Source organism: Heptranchias perlo, chromosome 19, assembly GCF_035084215.1.
Source record: "Heptranchias perlo isolate sHepPer1 chromosome 19, sHepPer1.hap1, whole genome shotgun sequence".
Taxonomy (NCBI): Eukaryota; Metazoa; Chordata; class Chondrichthyes; order Hexanchiformes; family Hexanchidae; genus Heptranchias; species Heptranchias perlo.
This window is the reverse complement of record NC_090343.1, coordinates 39740931-39761687: the sequence shown is the minus strand read 5'-3', so window position 1 is coordinate 39761687 and position 20757 is coordinate 39740931. Positions and strand designations below refer to the sequence as shown.

The window sequence follows — 20757 nt, the reverse complement described above, 5'->3', positions numbered from 1 at the left end:
TTTTGTAAATGAGAACACAAGAATTATCAATGTCTGCTTCAAATTCTAAAATATAAGTTGTTTTTGGGTATTTTTTGCTCCATGGCAATGCTGGTTTAGGTGATCATGGGGAAGTAAAAAGAGGCATTGTCTGTTGTTGCTGAGATGTACAGGTGTAACCTGGGGCATTCTTGTCCCTCTATTTCAATGGTGTAGCTAACAGTGGGAAGGTTTCTCTGATCAGGTTTGTAAAGGAAAAATGATCCCACTTAGCAATCTGAACTATCTTTCATTATACATTGAAACCATAAGCTGCTGAAATCCTTCATAACAAATGTATTTCTTTTCTCTGCGGTATTCCAGGAGGTGGTTCCTGAAACAAGTTCCAGCACGGATGTCATCACCATAGCTCACCTTCCAGACTCTTCCTCGGTTGCTCAGTCCACTATTGTGTCCAGCGTCTCCACAGTTACACAGTCCATCATGGTGTCTGAATCTGCCCAAGTATTGGTCCACTCCAGTGTGGTGCCGGATGGAACCATGATCGTGTCGGACTCGACCGCTTCTACATCCTCTGACCTTGGGTCAGCTATCGATAAAATTATAGAGTCTACGATTGGACCGGACATCATGCAAAGTGAGTGTCTGAAGAATATTCCTAATGGTGACAGTGCCCAATGATTATTTATCACAGAAATATGGGGAGTTATTAGACATTTTAATGTAAATTGATTACTGATCTGCAGCAGGATCTTGGTATCGTTAAAGCCTGTTAAGTGGGCCTGTTTGGTGAAAATACGTTATGTATTTGTTAAATAATTCCCATTAAGAAAAAAGCCAAATTAATGAAACGTTACAGCAAAAAAACAGAGAAAGACAGCTTAATATTTTGGGTATGAAACCCTTTGTCAGAGTTGAAAGATTATACCCGAAATGCTAATTTACTTTTCTCTTTCAGATGTCTCTTTTCAGCATCTTCTGGTTTTATAACTGATTTTTCACATTTGATAAGCCATCTGCTGTGTTCTTTTCTTGGTGGTGGTGGTGGTGATGATGATGATGATGATTTGTGCTTTGCCCAGGTTGTATCGCTGTCACTAGTGCAGGAGATGAAGGAGCTGAAGCCACTCAGTACCTCGTACTGCCAGGCCCTGATGATGGTGAGAATATAACTCTTCTGGGTTTTTTAATGAAGCAATGGAGGTGCAACCATTGCCCACAAACATAATCCATATTGTTTTTGCTGGGTGGTACTGTTTTTAAATTTTAACCAGTAAAGTGTACACTTGATCGAACCTTTTTTTTAAGTCTATTAGTTGCACAAGTGTATAGGTTACTGCAGGCTTACAAATCATTAAATGACAGTTCAGTTTGTTTTTATAAGCTGCTTGAGCTTTTCTATTGTGGTTTACGACATTACCTTGAACATTGATATTGCTCTGTGCTGTCCATTGTTCCCTATGTATATTGGTGGATTGCAGGAGGCTCTGTTGGAGAACGTGTAATAGGTTCACTTGCTCCAGGCTATGATTATTTGTACGGTATTTAGTGCCCAGCTACCCCTGACTTTGACTCTAATGTATTTTCTTTAGGTGGTACTATTGATTCTCAAATGTCCACCTCTCAGATGTCCAACTCCAGGCTTTCCAATATGTCTGGAGAAGGGTTGGCCGAAGGGCCGACATCCACCTGTGCAGACCACCTTGAGCAGCATGACCTGTCCAACCTGGAAGACATGATGGAGGTGGTAGTGGTTCAGCAGTTCAAGTGTAAGATGTGCCCATATAAAAGCATCTCTAAGGACAATCTGATCAATCACATGAAGGATCGACATCTCAACATTGGTAAGTGTCAGTCCAATGTTCATCACACCTGTATCTTACCCCGTTAATTCAGTCTCTAAATCTAGAAACCTTTATTTCAGCGGAACTTTATACATCTAAATCTGTGTTTTTCTCAACCTCTACCCTATCCCTACCCCGTGTGCTGCTCCTTGACCTCTGCTTATGCCAGGTACAGTACTGTTTGGAAGGGGGGAAAAACTTGAAATGAAATTAACACTTTCTCAAATTATTTTTTATTGATTTCTTATCATCTGAGTATCAATTTCAGACTTTTAGCCACCGAGCTTGTGTGTTAGATATTTAACCAGGCAAAGCTGCTGCCTGGTCACACTCAGCTGTACACCAGCAGCCAGCTGTCAATTTGTTGAAGGCAGATTGACATCCTTGCTGCTTTTGGGTGTCGATCCGCGCATTCGAGCAGCAATGGGCCTCTAGTCTGATTCCAATCCATTGACCCATATTCCTAATACTGCCTGTGAGGTCCTTGTTGGCCCACCTCCCCTTCACCTGTGACCCTTGATGGACTTGCTGCCCTGTGTGCCTGCCAGTTTGTGGCAAATCACCAGAGATGGGATTCAGTACTGCTCTATGGCCAGTGAGTGATGGGGCTATCGCAGCATCCCTAGAACAAATGAAAGGGCTCCATCAAATCTACTTCATTGAAGCTTTCCTCACTAGTTGATTTTGGACTTTTCTTGTTACCCTTTTGATATTACATTTTCTGCTGTCCAGTCAGCAGCTTCCCAGTAAAGCACAGTTGAAATCAGACGCTCAACATGTGAGTGCAGTCCCGGGTCCTACCAATCTGTGGTGTCGTGTGTTCGAGTGGCCCTTGGCTTGGCTAAAAGTTAGTCTGTAACTCTGCAGTGAACAAACTCTTCTCAATAAAACCTATTTGGGGACAAGAGTATTCCAACAGGAAAATCAAAATGTAACAGAACTACAAATAACAATTTTTTAATAGAAACTTGTGTATTTCTTTGGTTCCGGATTCTTTAATTTTACTTCATAATATTCCTCTTCACATAATTACAAGAGGGAAGAATCAATATGTTGGATGTTTGAAATCTCTGAATGCATGTGTACAATCCAGCTAACGATATTCTCCCCAGCTAAAATCGGATGAAACTTAATGCATTGTGAATTAAAGCAAAACATTTATCTGAACTTCCATGCCATTTCCTAGGAGGCTTTCTATGTAAAAAGAGAGGAAGGGGACGGCCGAGGAAGCAGAATGCGTCACCGAGACCGGAGGAAAATAAGGCCCAGGAGCAGGAGCAAGAGGAAGAGGAGGATGATATTGTGGATGCTGGTGCCATTGACGACCGAGAGGGTAATGCACCATTAGAAAAGCTCAGGAGCAGACTTGTTCATTAAGCCTCAGGAAAGAGAACAGGAGATGCAGCAACAGTCAGCAACCAATACAGCTAAAAGAAAGCTGCCATGGTACAACAAAAGGGGGGTGACATTTGGGTGTGCGCTCACTGGGTTGACATCCTGGCACTACCGAAGCACAAGTCATTAATCTGCTTGCAGTGTTGAATGGAATGTGATTCCATTGCTACGTTTCAGGTGTTGAGCACTGTCATCACTTATGGTGTTACACCAGGCTTCTGATGTCATTAGCCCCTCTAGATGAAAGTATTATAGCCTTTCCATTCGGACTTCTTTAGTTCCACTGTACTTTTGAATGTGTTGGGTTGGGGTCTAATTTCATGCTCATCGAGGTAAAGATTGTTGGTCATCTGAAATGAAAAGTGTCCTCATTTGTGGCACCTTGTCACCATTAAATGCTTGCAGGTCAGAGATAGCACCACCCATTTACACAGTAAGGATCCCTTTATTCAAGCTTTAAGCCTCAATACAATACTATCTTCCTCCCCAACTGTGTTAAATATAAAAGACTCTTTAAGAAGTATAACAAATCCGGCTGAAAGAAAGTTGCGAAGGCGCAGTAAATAAAACCAAAAGCAAAAAAAAATGCAGACAATTGGAAGCCGATGATTAAATGCAATCTCTCCATTGTACTGAGACCAGGAGCTGTAAATAAGAATCAATATATCGATCAATGAAGTTCGATTAATAGGATGCTGCAGTTATATTGGATTCTGTAAGTAGAGCAGTTCCACATTGATCTCTTAATTTCTACTTACATTAAGTAGGAGGCCTACAGTTCATGAACTCCCACTTGGAAACAACTGACCGCAGCATGAAGTAAAGAGGTGACGTGGTAGTGTCGTGGGAGTGATTTGGCAAATCATACTGGTGTGTCTGACTTGGTGCTGCTATGAAATTAGTACAGAGGTGGTTCTAGTTCATATGGGCATTGACCTTGCACTTGTGAGCTGGGTTAGTTGGGTTCCACATCAGAAGTCAGATTGATCAGTTTTGGAGACTGATTTAACTTTTGTGGGGACAGTGTAACCCGGTCATGTGGCATTTATCCAGAGCAAAGTCCTGAAAAGTGTACCTTGAACGTGTAGAGAAATTTTACATTTGCCTGACCCATTGTTGACAAACAGAAGTGTCACTTTATCAGTTTTACTAACAATTTGCTGCTTTACTTCTTCAATCCGATAAATTGCTGATTTCTCCCGGGTAGTTCTGTATTCCAGAAAATAATCTCTCTCTTCCATTAGCCGACAGTGATTATAACCCAGCAGAAGATGAGACACGTGGAAGGCAGCCAAACTACAATCGCAATGTCACAACCTCGACCAGTGACCGGCCTCGGAGGCGCCCTGGGAGACCTCGCAAGGTTTTGCGGACAGAAGCGCTGTCTGGGATTGATGGTAATACATGCTACTGAGCAACGCTTCTTGAGTTGGCTCCTAATCAGCGCACTGCTGAACTTCCTTTAGCGCTTGGCACAATGCTCATCACTTCCCTCTTTGTGCACACACCCACAAGCGGGGCAGAGAGGACAGTGAAGGGTGATGCAGGCCTCATATTTGGGTTTCCAGCAGCGTCCAGCCGCTGGTATGGTTTTCCAGGGTCAGGCAGCTTTGGATTTTCTTCCAATCATTCCAAAGTACTGACCCCTACTGCATTGAGTGGATCCAATCTGTGACACGTGAAACCTTTCCCTATAATATTTGTAACGGAGCCACTAAGGATGAAAGGAGACCTGGGTGTAATTGCCATCTATATCTCAATCATCTGTTTATTTTTGTAGATTGGGATTTAGTCCCTGGTCTGTGTCTACCCCTCTATACAGGAAATATTTGTAGTTTACATTTGTACCTCAGTCATACCTGATGCTGATTTATAGGGTCTTCAGAAATGTGGGTAATATTTTTTTTTTCTTTTCCGGTTATTTTTCCACCTGTCCCGAAGGTTCAGACCCGTGCTGGAGTACGATTCCAAGGTTGGCAGCAACCTTCCTGTACTTTTCCTAAGTAGCCAATCTTCAGGTGTGAGCCTCGACAGTGAGTTCTAACCGAGTATTAGACAGTAGGAAGCACCAAAACCAACCCTTATCTGTCAAACTTGTAGCAGAGGTCTTTGGCCGGTAATCAGAAGCTGTCTGTTTGTTTTTTTTGTTGATGCCTGTTTTGCTTTGAACTCAATTCCACTTCCATCACTCTGGGTTCAGCTATCTTCAGGACGGTTTTTCTTCCACCCACAGCACTGTGACCATCCTGACCAGTCAGTGATGCCTCTGAGACTGTGACCGTGTGTATTATTCCTCTTCAATTTCTTCACAGCCTTTGATGTGGTCCACTACTCCATCCTCTTCCATCTATGGCACAACCCTTCCGTGGTTTTATTCTTGATTGTCACAACATAGCCAGCATGTCTCCTGCAATGGCATCTCCTCCCATGCTTACATGGTAACCTTCAACATGGCCCAAGGTTCCATCCTCAGCTTCTTCCTATTCCTCGCCTGCATGCTGCCAATTGATGACATTATCTGTAAGCATGTGATCAACTTCCACATGTATGCTGATAAGATTTCCCTTTCTTCCGCCACAATCCTCGACTCAGTGACTGTTGCAGCCTGACCAGCAACAACTTGCATTTAACGTAAAAAGAAGTCCCACAACAGCGTAATCAAACATAAAATGACACCAAGCCAAAGATTTAGATGTTAGGACAGGTGACAAAAACCTTGGTCAAAGGTAGGTTTTAAGAAGTGTCTTGAAGGAGGAGAGAGGGGTGGAGAGGTTTTTGTTGGTTTTGGTGGGGGGTGGAGGGTCGATTTCACAGCTTGGGGCCTAGACAGCTGAAGACACACCAGCTAATGGTGAAGCAAAGGAAGGTGCACGAGGCCAGAGTTCTCGGAAGGTTGTAGGGCTACAGGAGGTTGGAGATAGGGAGGGGCAAGGCCGTGGGGGGATTTGAACATACGGATGAGAATTTTAAAATCGAAGCATTAGTGGACCATTATTTTTGCCTTTGATTAGGGCCATTTCATTGCTGTGGCATGAGCGGAAACCTGATTGGAGAGGTTCAAACATGGTATTGTGAGAAAGATGGGCACGAATTTGGGAGACAACAACACGTTCAAAGACTTTGAAGAGGAAAGGAAGGTTGGAGATAGGGCAGTAATTTGCAAGGGCATCAAGTCATGGACAAGTCAGAAACTTTTCCCAACATTGGCAAGATCATAGCCATCCTGTTCAGCTCCTGACAGAAACGTCACACTTCAGTCCACTCCTCCATCCCCCCCATTCCATAACTACATGAGGAGTAGGCCATACAGCCCCTCGAGCCTGCTCCGCCATTCAGTAAGATCATGGCTGATCTTTGATCTCAGTTCCACTTTCCCACCCGAACCCCATATCCCTTGATTCCCTTAGTGTCCCAAAATCCATCAGTCTGTCTTGACTATATTCAACGATTGAGCATTCACAGCACTCTGGGGTAGAGAATTCCAAAAATTCACAACCCTCTGAGTGAAGAAATTTTTCCTCGTGTTGGTCCTAAATGACCGACCTCTTATCCTGAGACTATGACATCTAGTTCTAGACTCTCCAGTCAGGGAAAATATCCGCTCAGCATCTACCCTGTCAAGCCCTCTCATTCTTCTAAACTCCAGAGAGTATAGGCCCATACTACTCAATCGTTTCTCATAGGACAACTGTCTCCTCCCAGGAATCAATCTAATGAACCTTCGTTGCATCGCCTCTAAGGCAAGTATATCCTTCCTTACGTAAGGAGACAAAAACTGTACACCGTATTCCCAGTGTGGTCTCACCAAAGCCCTGTACAATTGCAGCAAGACTTCCTTACACTTGTACTCCAACCCCCTTGCAATAAAGGCCAACATACTATTTGCCTTCCTAATTGCTTGCTGTACCTGCATGTTAACTTTGTGTTCCGTGTACAAGGGCACCCAAATCTCTCTGAACACCAACATTTAATAGTTTTTCACGATGTTTAAAAAAGAAACCCTGTTTTTCTATTCTTCCTACCAAAGTGAATAACCTCACATTTCCCCACATTATACTCCATCTGCCACCTTCTTGCCCACTCACTTAACCTGTCTATATCCCTTTGCAGATTCGTTGTGACCTCCTCACGGCTTACTTTCCCACCCGGCTTTGTATCGTCTGCAAACTTGGATACATTACACTCTGTCCCTTCATCTAAGCCATTAATATAGATTGCAAATAGCTGAGACCCAAGCAGCGATCCTTGCGGCACTCCGCTAGTTACAGCCTGCCAACCTGAAAATGACCCGTTTATTTTTACTCTGTTTTCTGTCCATTAATCAATCCTCACTCCATGCTAATATATTACTCCCAATCCCATGAGCCATAATCTTGGGTAACAACCTTTTGTGTGGCACTTATCGAATGCCTTTTGAAAATCCAAATATATTTCATCCATTGGTTCCTCTTTATCTACCCTGCTGGTTACATCCTCAAAACTCCAGTAGATTTGTCAAACACGATTTCCCGTTCATAAGTGTTGACTCTACCTAATCATATTATGATTTTCTAAGTGTCCCGTTACTACGTCCTTAATGGATTCCAGCATTTTCCCGCCTAATGTCGCCAGGCTAACTGGTCTGTAATTCCTTATATTCTCTCTGCCTCCTTTCTTAAATAGCAGTGTTAAATTTGCTACCATCCAATTCACAGGGACCGTTCTAGAATCTGCAGCCACCTCTTTTAAAAGCCTAGCATGTAGGCCATCGGTTCCAGGGAATTTGTTGGCTTTTAGTCCCATTAATTTCTCCAATACTTTTTCTTTACTAATATTAATTACTTTAAGGTCCTCATTCTCATTAGACCCTTGGTTCCCCTCTATTTCTAGTATTTTTTGTGTCTTCTGCTGTGAAGACAGGTACAAAATATTTGTTTAATGTCTCTGCCATTTCCTTTTTCCCCATTATAATTTCTCCTTACTCTGCCTTTAAGGGACCCACGTTTACTTTCACTACTCTCTTCCTTTTTACATACTTCTAGAAGCTCTTACAATCTGTTTTTATATTTCTTGCTAGTTTACTCTCATTCTATTTTCTTCCTCTTTATCAATTTTTTGGTCATCCTTTGCAGGTTTCTAAAACTCTCCCAATCCTCAGGCTTACTACTCTTCTTGGCAACATTAAAAGCCTCTTGTTTTAATCTAATACTATCCTTTAACTTCTTTAGTTAGTTATGGATGGATCACTTTTCCCATGGAGTTTTTATTCCTCGATGGAATGTATATTCGTTGAGAATTATGAATTATTTCTTTAAATGTTTGCCTTTGCTTATCTACCGTCATATCTTTTAACCTAATTTCCCAATCAGCATTCTAATTTCTCACTGAAAAGCCAGTGCTGTGCAGCCTTGGTGTCTTCTTTGACCCTGAACTGAGCTTCAAGCTTCACATCTAATCCATCACCTCTGTTTTCTAACATGTCTCTATTCCTATCTCACCTCACTGTCATTGAAACCCTCATCTACAGCTTCGCTTGATGTTTCCAATGAAACAAGAAAGAGCTTGCATTTAAATAGCACCTTTCACAACCTCAGGACATCCCAGAATGCTTCACAGCCAATGAGATGCTTTCTTAAGTGCAGACACTGTTGCAACGTAGGAAAATACAGCAGCCAATTTGCTCACAGCAAGGGCCCACAAACAGCAATGAGATAAATGACCAACTAAACTGTTTTAATGATGTTGATTGAGGGATAAATATTGGGCAGGACACCATAAGGACTTCTCTGCTCTTCTTCGAATAATGACATGGGATCTATTGCAACCATCTGAAAAGGCAAACCGGGCCTCAGTTTAACGTTACAGATGAAAGACATCACCTCCGACAGTGCAGCACTCCCTCAATACTGCACTGGAGTGTCAGCCTAGATTATGTGCTCAAGTCTTCGAAGTGGGACTTGAACACGTGACCGTCTGAATCAGAGGCGAGAGTGCTACCATTGAACCTTGGCCCATTCCTGTTCACTGCTCTTTGATTAGGCATCCCTATGTAACCTCCCCCAGTCCTACGTTCCAGCTTGCACCCCAGCCTTTCTGACTCTGGTCTACATTGCCATCTTCCTTTTCTCCCCTACACTGTTAGTGCTGGAGCCTTCAGCCATTGTACCCTGCATTCTAGAATTCTCTTCGTAAACCCTTCCATCTTGTGATATTTCTTCCTACCTGCAAAAAGCCTCCTCAAAATCTACCTCTTTGACTGTGTCTTCAGTCATCACCCCTAACTCTTCTCCCCAACTAAATGCTCAGTATCTGAACACCCCCTTCCCCTTGTCTTTTTGTGGAACAGGAGCAGAGGTTGAGGCGCTTGTCACCTCCCAGTCCAACCTGATGGACCTCCAGAGCTCTGAAGCAGCCAGCTCAACTGCACAAGAGAATGGGGATGTATCGACAGCCAATGAGATTGTAGCAGAGTCTGGGATCAGCCAGTCCGATTCTGAGAACAAAGACCCATCATCCAACACCAACGAGACCTCTTACAAACATTTGAGACGGCGTGGCCGCCCGCCTAAGCGCTTCGGCAGGAGGAAATACAGAGGGTACTTGGGGCGCAGGTAAACCAATTGATGCCTGAAGTTGTTGGCCCAATGTTAAGAGTCCTGAAAGTATGAGTGTGCTTGTTTAACTGCATCCAATCAATATGAGTGGAATTTATTGAAGCCCTTTGAATTGAAAATTTGAAGCCTAGAACCTGAAGTTTAATGCTGGCCTAATAATATCAGCACTTGTAGTTTTAAATCAGTATCTGCCATGCTATGAATTTGAATGCAGCTAGATAATATTGGATAAGTGGACCCCACATTTCTGCAAGATTTGTAATTGGCATGTTTGAGTTCAAGGACACAGAGAGAGACACCCACACACATACACACACCCACACACACACCCACCACCCCCCCCCCCCCCCCCCAAAAAAAAAAGCACTAACTTGCTGAAAGATTCTAACTCTGCATAGACAATGAATGAGACCTCGGACTGGCCTATATGACTCAGTGTCACATCATGCAGGTTATCTGGGAGACCCAATACATGTGCTTCATATTGGGGAGTGGCCATTCTGCCACTAATAGTTTTCCAACTTAAAAATACTTTTTTAAATGTAACTGTTTTTGTCTGAACAGTCGAGATTAGGGCTGGAGGTCCCCTCCCAGGCCCCTCTAATTGGCCACTCTGAGGCATCTTTTGGTAGCTGCCCATATCCACCTTCTAGGAACCATCAAATCGGGTAAAGCTATTCAGATGTGGGCTCCCACCACCCTCTGCCCATAATCCAAGGATTTCTCAACAAAGCGACCACCTGACGATAGCTGGTATTTTTGAGTGAGGAACTTGAAAAGCACAACTTTTCCCGATCCGCCTTCTCCCAAAAAGCACTCAGAATTTGCTGTAACTGGACAACGAACTGCCCCTGCCGTTAATTAGACTCGCCCTTGCAACTATTTATCTCCTTAACCAGTCAGATTGAAGGATTGTGAAATAACCAATGCAAGGCTTGAGAAGGAAGTGTAAATTGGAATGGTGAATTCAACGTCAAATCGGCTACACAAAGAGAAACAGAGAGAGGCAACAAAAGACTGGATAGAGAGGAGACAAAAAGAAAAAGTAAAAAAAAATTTAATTTTAATTTAAAAAAAAAATCCCTATCAATTAAAACCTGAAGGAATGAAAATCCACACTTGTAATAGTTAATTTTCAGTGCCAGAGAGGTTGACTGGCAGTAATTAACACATCACACCCTTAGACTGAAATGGACAAGCCCTAACTTTCTGTGGCTAGTTTAGTCCGTATCTACCATGCAAGTGCAGGTACGTCGTGCCGTTCAATGTATTTGAACAAAGCTAACGATGGAGCGGCACATCTCGGACAGCAAATTCCGGATTTTCACGTTTGACCACGCGTCTGCTCTCGCCTGAAGTTGTTGTGCGTTTTGCGCATAAAGAACGCAAATCTTGGTAGGAAGAATAGAAAAGCGGAATATTTTTTAAAAGACGAGAGACTAAGAAAAGTTGGTAATCAGAGGGAATTGGATGTCCTTACACAAATCACAGGAAGTTAACATGCAGGTACAGCAAGCAATTAGGAAGGTAAATGGTATGTTAGCCTTTATTGCAAGTGGGTTGGAGTATAATAGTAAGGAGGTCTTGCTGCGATTATTTAGGGCTCTGGTGAGACCACACCTAGAGTACTGTGTACAGTTTTGGTCTCCTTACGTAAGGAAGGATATACTCGCCTTAGAGGCGGTGCAACAAAGGTTCACTAAATTAATTCCTGGGATTAGAGGGTTGTCCTTGAGCGATTGAATAGAATGGGCCTATACTCTCTGGAGTTTAGAAGAATGAGAGGTGATCTCATTGAAATGTATAAGATTCTGAGGGGGCTTCTCAGATTGATGCTGAGAGGCCGTTTCCCCTGGCTGGAGAGTCTAGGACTAGGAGTCATAGCTCAAGATAAGAGGTCAGCCATTTAGGACTGAGATGAAGAAAAATTTCTTCACTCAGAGGGTTGTGAATCTTTGGAATTCTCTACCCCAGAGGGCTGTGGATGCTCAGTCGTTGAGTATATTCAAGACTGTGATCAATGGATATTTGAACACTAAGGGAATCGAGGCGTATGGGGGTAGGGTGGGAAAGCGGAGTTGAGGTAGAAGATCAGCCATGATCTTATTGAATGGCGGAGCAGGCTCGGGAGGCTGTATGGCCTACTCCTGCTCCTATTTTTTATGTTCTTATAACGGTGAGTGCCGTCAACCTCACTGTTATTTTGACAGCAAATTCTGGGCCATACAGTCCCCAATCTATAATTCCACTGCATTGTGAAAAATTCATCCTTGTCTTGAAAAAAAAAAGGAAATCTTAGTTCTGAGGTCAGCAAAAAATGTCGTCGTGTTATGTTCTGTATTGAGTGTAAAATCTGGATAATTGGTGTGTTAATCATTTCAGACTGATAAAATGAGTGGAATAGATTTTAAAGTCTGAATGAAAACTTGTGTGTGCACAAAAAGGTACAATTACTACAGGTCCAGCAAGCCCTTAATGAGACCCCACCACTGTCGGATCTGCGGCTCCCGTTTCCTAACGCAAGAAGACTTGAGGTTTCACATCGACTCGCATGAGGGGAATGATCCAGAACGCTTCAAGTGCCTGCAGTGCAGCTATAGGTGCAAACGATGGTCATCACTCAAGGTCAGTGTTAACATAAACAGCAGTATCTGAACTTTTGTTGGCATTAAAAAAAAGAAATAAAAATTGGGCTGTAAGAGAATTTTGTAAAGAAATAAAATTCCAAGGTTGCTACTGTATCGCTGTTTGGCTGTAATGTGACCCATCTTATCTGCTTTTCTCCCCAAATCTTCAATTTGGGATTCCATCATCTAAATCTTTTGGTGAGCTGTTTTTATTTACGAGCTCTTGATATGACTCTGTTCTTCCTCTTCCACCATTTTGGTGGCCATGTTTATAAGATTGTCAAAACAAATGTTAAAACATGGCCACCAAAATGTGACATGCGTTCAATCTGTGCACTGCTGCTCCTGTGCACTACACTGTCATGCCCATTCCAGCTTGAAGAACTGTTGGCCGACATGCTGAATGAGTCAGAAACCATGTGGTTGGTGTTGGAAAATGTCTGGCTGCCTGCTAACGTGACCACTGAGGTGTTTGATTGGAAGGCTATACTCGTTCCTTAATCTTCCGTTACTGTGCTCGTGGGTTTGCTGCGTGTTTACATTATGTTAAAATATGTGTGCAATATACATGTATTGGCAACATCTCTTTTGGCCTATGTTATCGTTCAGAAAATGCCATGTCATTCAGAAATATCACTTTTGAACAAAAGGAAGAGAGCAGCCATGGAATTATAGAATCATAGAAAGGTTACAGCACGGAAGGAGGCCGTTGGACCCATCCAGTCCGTGCCGGCTCTATGCAAGAGCAATCCAGCTAGTCCCACTCCCCCGCCCTTTTCCCGTCTCTCTGCAAATTTTTTCCTTTCAAGTGCTTATCCAGTTCCCTTTTGAAGGCCATGATTGAGTCTGCCTCCACCACCCCCTCAGGCAGTGCATTCCAGATCTTAAACATTCACTGTTTTTAAAAAAAAGGTTTCCTCATGTCACCTTTGGTTCTTTTGCTAATCACCTTAAATCTATGTCCTCCGGTTCTTGACCCTTCTGCCAATGGGAACAGTTTCTCTCTATCTACTCTGTCTAGTGTAAACAATTTTACAACACCAAGTTATAGTCCAGCAATTTTATTTTAAATTCACAAGCTTTCGGAGATTTTCTCCTTCCTCAGGTAAATGTTTCAAGATCTCCTTGAAGCCTACGCATTTATACATATTGAATAATACATGGTGTTTACAGACTGCCCCTGCAACTGCCCGTTGCCAAGGCAATCACCGTGTTCAGACAGAGAGGTGTCATCTGCAGAACCCCCGAATACACATTCAACAAAAAAACAAACAGGGAAAAAAAAAACAGAGAAAAAAAAAAACACAGAGAGAGGCAGAAACATCCGGAAGGCAGAGAGAGCCAGCAAATGACCCATTATATTAAAAACAGATAACATTTGTTCGCTGGTGGGGTAACGTGTAGCGTGACATGAACCCAAGATCCCGGTTGAGGCCGTCCTCATGGGTGCGGAACTTGGCTATCAATTTCTGCTCGACGATTTTGCGTTGTCGTGTGTCTCGAAGGCCGCCTTGGAGTACGCTTACCCGAAGGTCGGTGGATGAATGTCCATGACTGCTGAAGTGTTCCCCGACTGGGAGGGAACCCTCCTGTCTAGACCCTTCATGATTTTGAATACCTCATTCAAATCTCCTCTCAACCTTCTCCGTTCCAAGGAGAACAACTCCAACTTCTCCAGACTATCCACGTAACTGAAGTCCCTCATCCCTGGAATCATTCCAGTAAATCTCTTCTGCACCCACTCTAAGGCCTTCGCATCTTTACTAAAGTGCGGTGCCCAGAATTGGACGCAATATTCTAGTTGTGGCCGAACCAGTGTTTTATAAAGTCTCATCATGACTTCCTTACTTTTGGACTCTATGCCTCTATTTATAAAGCCCAGGATCCCGCATGCTTTTTTAACCACTTTCTCAAACTGCCCTGCCACCTTCAACGATTTGTGTACATACCCCCAGATCTCTCTGCTCCTGTACCCCTTTAGAGTTTTGCCCTCTAGTTTATATTGCCTCTTCTCGTGTATCTCCTCCCGAAATATATCACCTCGCATTTTTCTGCATTAAATTTCATCTGCCACGTGTCCGCCCAAGCCACCAGCCTGTCTATATCCTCTTGAAGTCTATTGCTATCCTCTTCACTGTTCACTACACTTCCAAGTTTTGTCATCTGCACATTTGGAAATTGTGCCCGGTACACCCAAGTCCAAGTCATTAATATATTATCAAGAAAAGCAGTGGTCCTATTACCGACCCCTGGGGAACACCACTGTACACCTCCCTCCAGTCCAAAAAACAACCGTTCACCACCTTTCTCTGCTTCCTGTTACTTAGCCAATTTTGTATCCATGCTGCTGCTGCTCCTTTTATTCCATGGGCTTCAGTCTTGATGACAAGCCTAACATGCGGCACTTTTTCAAACGCCTTTTGGAAGTCCATATACACCACATCAACTGCATTGCTCTCATCTACCCTCTCAGTTTTTTGATGCGGTAACAATCAAGTTAGTTAAACACGATTTGCCTTACGGAAAGCCAGCACGGATTTATTAATCAATCCACACTTGTCCAAGTGACTGCTAATTCTGTCCTGGATTATTGATTCTAAAATTTTCCCCACCTCCGAGGTTAAGCTGACTGGCCTATCCTTGCACCCTTTTTTGAACAAGGGTGTAACATTTGCAATTCTCCAGTCCTCTGGCACCACCCCCATATCTAAGGATGTTTCGAAAATTATGGCCAGTACCTCTGCAATTTCCAGCCTTCCCTCAGCAACCTAGGATGCATCCCATCCGGACCGGGTGACTTATCTATTTTAAGTACAGCTAACCTTTCTGGCGCCTCCTTTTTTATCAATTTTTAGCCCATCCAGTAGCTCAACTACATCTTCCTTCACTAAGACTCTGGCAGCATCTTCGCCCTTGGTAAAGACAGATGCAAAGTATTCATTTAGTACCTCAGCCATGCCCTCTGCCTCCATGAGTAGATCTCCTTTTGGTCCTTAATTGGCCCCACTCCTCCTCTTACTACTTGTTTACTGTTTACATGTCTAAAGAAGACTTTTGGATTCCCTTTTATGTTGGCTGCCAGTCTATTCTCATACTCTCTCTTTGCCTCTCTTATTTCCTTTTTCACTTCCCCTTTGAACTTTCTATATTCAGCCTGGCTCTCACTTGTATTATCAACCTGACATCTGTCATACGCCCTTTTTTTCTGCTTCATCTTACTCTATCTCTTTTGACATTCAGGGGCTCTGGTTTTAGTTGCCCTACCTTTATCCCTTGAGAGAATGTACCTAGACTGTATCCAAACCATCTCCTCCTTAAAGACCATTGTTCAATTACAGTTTTGCCTGCCAATCTTTGATTCCAATTTCTCCACGCCAAATCTGTTCTCATCCCACTGAAATTAGCCCTCCTCCAATTGAGTATTTTTACTTTAGAGTGGTCCATGTCCTTTTCCATAGCTATTCTAAACCTTATGATACTATGATCGCTGTTCCCTAAATGTTCTCCCACAGACACTTGCTCCACTTGGCCCACCTCATTCCCCAGAACCAAATCCAGCAATGCCTCCTTCCTCACTGGGTTGGAAACGTACAGGTCAAGAAAGTTCTCCTGAACACACTTCAAAAATTCTTCCCCTCTTTGCTCCTTATTATTACTACTATCCCAGTCTATATTTGGATAGTTGAAGTCCCCTGTTATCTCTGCAACTCTCTGCAATTTCCCTGCAGATTTGCTCCTCTATATCCTTCCCACTAGTTGGTGGCCTATAGAATACACCTAGTAGTGTAATGGTACCTCTATTGTTTCTTAACTCTAAGCAAATAGATTCCTCCAGGATATCCTCTCTCCAGCACGGCAGTATTCTCCTTATTCAATACTGCCACCCCCCCCTTTCTTTCCTTTCTTATCCTACTTCCCTTTTTATTACTTGCTTCCTCTTCTCCATTCTCCCCGTTTCCCCCCCCCCTTTTTTTTCCCGTCAGTCCACATACCAAACGTAGCTGAAAAGGCAGAATATGTATCACATGGGGTGGAGAGGGTGACAGGGGTGGTAGTAGGTTAGACACTGGCCTGTCAGCTCTGGTGCCTGGGTTCAAACTCAGCCCAGACAGATAGGTGAAAGTCTTCTGAGGTTGTAAGGGTCCTATGTGAAAATGAGTGTGGGTCTGTCTCAGTCCTGTTAATAGTGGGTATGGGCCTACAGCACACAACTGCCTGTAATTTGGTTATATCTCTCAGACAGAACTACGGATGGTTGGAGTGAGAAGTTGGGGGGAAAAAAGCATGCCATTGAAGCAGAGTCAAGGGAGCTTTACTCTTCATCTGCAATACTTTGCATTTTTGACAGTGGTGTTAGTATCAGCTGGACCTCTTCTACAAAATTCAAACCTACAAACTATAGTGAAGCAGCTGATAATTTCTGGGAATGCAGTTGCCATTACTAGAATTGGTCTCAACTTCCTATGGCTAGGAAAGGAAAATCTGCCCAGAATTCTCAGTGATTGAATCCTGGGGAGGGAATGACTGTAGACATTGGGGAAGGAGAGTATTGGGTTTGGCTGTGGTAATTGCTATGGTCACATAGCCTGCGCACAAGAACCAAGTCTGGCCTCACATATGATGAATGACCCCTTGACCAAGACTCTGGAGGGTTGCTGCTGCCGGTGGGACTTTACTCCTCGGCCTAAGTCACTCCTTCAGGAGCAGGGGGAGAAAGTAAGGATCTGGGCAGATTTTAAAATTCATAAAAATTAATTCACAGCTGGACTGCATGTTGGTGAGACAATGCAGGGGGGAGAATGAAGATAAAATGCTCATTTTTATCTTAAGTGATGGGGAAAGCTTGCAATGTTTACTTTTCATAACCTAGTTTCTTGTCTAATAGGAGCACATGTTTAATCATGTGGGAACAAAGCCGTACAAATGTGAGGAGTGCGATTATACAAGTGTGTACAAAAAGGACGTCTTCAGGCACTCCTCGATTCACACTAAGGAGAGGTAAGCAAAGTAAACAAACCTGTGTTTCGTATAAACCCTGGTACCAGAATGGTCTGAGAGCTTATGGTTTCCCATTTTTATGTCAAAACTCGAACTCAAATTGTGTGAATTAAGGAGAAATATATGGTGGTTCTACCTCCAAACCCAGAGATTAAATTGGATATATTTCTGACTGTTTACCTGATCGATTTGATTATATAGGCTACAGTTTGTAATATGAAATCATATTAGTAGCAGTTTATAACTAGAACTACACTGAAGATATATCACTCTGGGATAATACTGATCCCAGGGTGGTGATGAAAGGGATTTGAAAGCTTAACGTATCACTTTTTTGGTTTTTTTTGTTTCTCTCCCTCTGCCTCACCTTCCTTCTCTCCTGATTTTTCTTTTCCTTCCAAACACTGACATCCTGGTAATGGATTGAAAAAATGGGTTTCATTTCCAGGGAGTAAATTGATAGCATTAATAGTAATCTTCAGTGTTCTAATTGCCAATGTACCCCGATTTATTTTTTTTCTCTCCATATGTTGACTATTTAAGTATGACATTAGAAATGTAGAAAATAGGAGCGCAGTAGGTCATTCGGCCCTTCGAGGCTGCTCCGTCATTCATTATGATCATGGCTGATCCTCCATGTCAATACCATATTCCCGCTCTCTCCCCATTCCCCTTGATGCCTTTTGTGTCTAGAAATCTATCTATCTCCTTAAATATATTCAGTGACTTGGCCTCCACAGCCTTCTGTGGTCGAGAATTCCACAGGTTCACCACCTAAATGTCCTACCCCGCATCCTGAGACGGTGACCCCTCATTCTAGACCCCCCCCAGCCAGGGGAGACATCCTCCCTGCATCCAGTCTGTCTAGCCCTGTCAGAATTTTATACATTTCAATGAGATCCCCTCTCATTCTTCTAAATGCGAGTGATTACAGGCCTAGTCGACCCAATCTCTCCTCATATGATAGTCCTGCCATCCCAGGAATCAGTCTGATGAACCTTTGCTGCATTCCCTCTATGGCAAGTATATCCTTTCTTAGGTAAGGAGACGAAAACTGCACACAAAACTCCAGGTGTGGTCTCACCAAGGCCCTGTAAAACTGCAGTAAGATATCCTTGCTCCTGTACTCTTATCCTCTTGCAATGAAGGCCAACACACCATTTGCCTTCCTAACTGCTTGCTGCACCTGCATGTTTGCTTTCAGTGACTGGTGTACAAGAACACCCAGGTCCCATTGTACATCAACATTTCCCAATCTATCACCATTTAAATAATACTGACTTTCTGTTTTTCCTTCCGAAGTGGATATCTTCACATTTATCCACGTTATACTGCATTTGCCATGTATTTGCCCACTCACTCAACTTGTCTAAATCGCCTTGAAGCCTCTTTGCATCCTCCTCACAACTCAATCCCACCTAGTTTTGTGTCATCAGCAAACTTGGAAATATTATATTTGGTTCCCTCATCCAAATCTTTTGATGTATATTGTGAATAGCTGGGGCCCAAGCACTGATCCCTGCGGTACCCCACTAGTCACCGCCTGCCACCCTGAAAAAGACCCATTTATTCCTACTCTCTGTTTCCTGTCTGTTAACCAATTTTCAATCCATGCCAGTATATTACCCCCAATCCCATGTATTTTAATTTTGCACACTAACCTCTTATGTGGGGCTTTATCAAAGGCCTTCTAAAAATCCAAATAAACCACATCCACTGGTTTTCCCTTATCTATTCTACCAGTTACATCCTCAAAAAAACTCCAGTAGGTTTGTCAAACACTTTCCCTTTCATAAATCCATGTTGACTTTGTCTAATCCCATTGATATTTTCTAAGTGTCCTGTTATCACATACTTTATAATAGACTCTCTCATTTTCCCTACTACTGATGTTCCTGCTGTTTGCTCTAAATGAGACCAACACTAGAAGGCCATTAGTTGATGCTTTTACATTGATGAATTTGATTTAACATTATAACAAAATGATGCAGTAGCTTTCAAGAACTATGCCCTTGACCAACAACCTTTTATTTTTACTTCCTCACCCTCAGTCTTGACCGCCACAGGAACATGAGGGTAATATAAAATTCACAGGGTCTGTCGGTGAGCTTGTCTCCAACACTGGCTGCTTTACGATTGTGGATCTTTTGTATTGAGTGCTGTGGCGATAGTCAAGTGTTAGCGTTACAAGTGCTGTGTGTAGACACGCTCTTGTAAGCTATCCAGCGTGGTTTACGAGTGTGCTCACTGGGGCCAAGCATTTGAAGCTAAGAAGCCATATTAGGGCAATATGAATGCATTTACTTCTCTTTCCAAGAGAATATTTAATTATGTGCGTCTTTTCTCTTTTTTTTCCCCCCAGAAAGAAGAAAGCTGACCTGGTGAGTCCCTCATTAAGTATTTATATGACTTGAGTAGGACATTAATGGTAATCAGATGTTTAGAGTGAAATGAGTAAGTGCATCTACTTAAATGTGTTTTTGTATTTTTCCCCTCTATTATTAGTATCAGAATTGTGGTGGTGTTACCTTTCAAATCCAGGTGGGGCAAAGTAGAGCATATGATTGTGTCTTCAGGGCTGAAGTTTGCTTTGCTGGTCATGCAAATTCATTATAAACATGATTATTGGTACTTAATACATCACAAAACAAAAACAACATAGAAAAATGTATTTCTGATTTTCATCTTAAGATATCTTTGGACAGTCTCACTTAAAATCAGACAGGTGGTGACCCCAAGGAAGTGTAATGGGAAATTTAAACTTTAGACTACTGTTAAGTTTACAGTAGTGTAGTGGTTATATTATTGGACTAGTAATCCAGAGGCTGGGATAGAGACCGTGAGCAGTTCAAGAATTTGAATTCACTTCTATAAAGCTACAAAAAGCTGGTAAAAATAAAAAGTGATATTGCAGCTATCGGATTTTCGTAAAAATCCAATTGGTTCACTGATGTCCTTCAGGGAAGGAAACCTGTCTTTCCGTACCCGGTTTGGTCTATATGTGACTCCAGTCCTACATCAAGGTGGTTGACTCTTAACTGCCCTTTGAAGTGGCCCAGCAAGCCACTTGGTTGTATCAAATCGCTACAAAGAATACCACACAGACTGCAGCAGTTCAAGAAGAAGGCCAAACTACCACCTGCTCTGGGCAATTAGGGATGGGCAATAAATACCGGACTTGCCAGTGATACCCACATCCTGAGAATGAATAAAAGAAAAACCTCCCATGCCTGTAATAGGCTGGTGATGCCACCTTGTGACCAGCGTTCTGCAGTTTCAAGACTCTGGCTGCCATTGTTTTTGTTATGTATTATATGCAAG

General features: G+C 42.8%; 1 protein-coding gene across 1 annotated transcript in view; it reads left to right on the top strand.

The window, feature by feature from the left end:
* Nucleotides 1-20757, top strand: part of LOC137335353 (zinc finger protein 335-like) — a 110734-nt gene that overhangs the window by 36172 nt on the left and 53805 nt on the right. Inside the window, exons 16-24 of the mRNA XM_068000686.1 lie at nt 343-616; nt 1062-1139; nt 1572-1823; nt 3010-3156; nt 4463-4615; nt 9544-9808; nt 12256-12436; nt 17324-17436; nt 19799-19817. Of these exons, the coding sequence (XP_067856787.1) occupies nt 343-616; nt 1062-1139; nt 1572-1823; nt 3010-3156; nt 4463-4615; nt 9544-9808; nt 12256-12436; nt 17324-17436; nt 19799-19817 (1482 nt within the window). The remainder of the gene's footprint in view (nt 1-342; nt 617-1061; nt 1140-1571; nt 1824-3009; nt 3157-4462; nt 4616-9543; nt 9809-12255; nt 12437-17323; nt 17437-19798; nt 19818-20757) is intronic.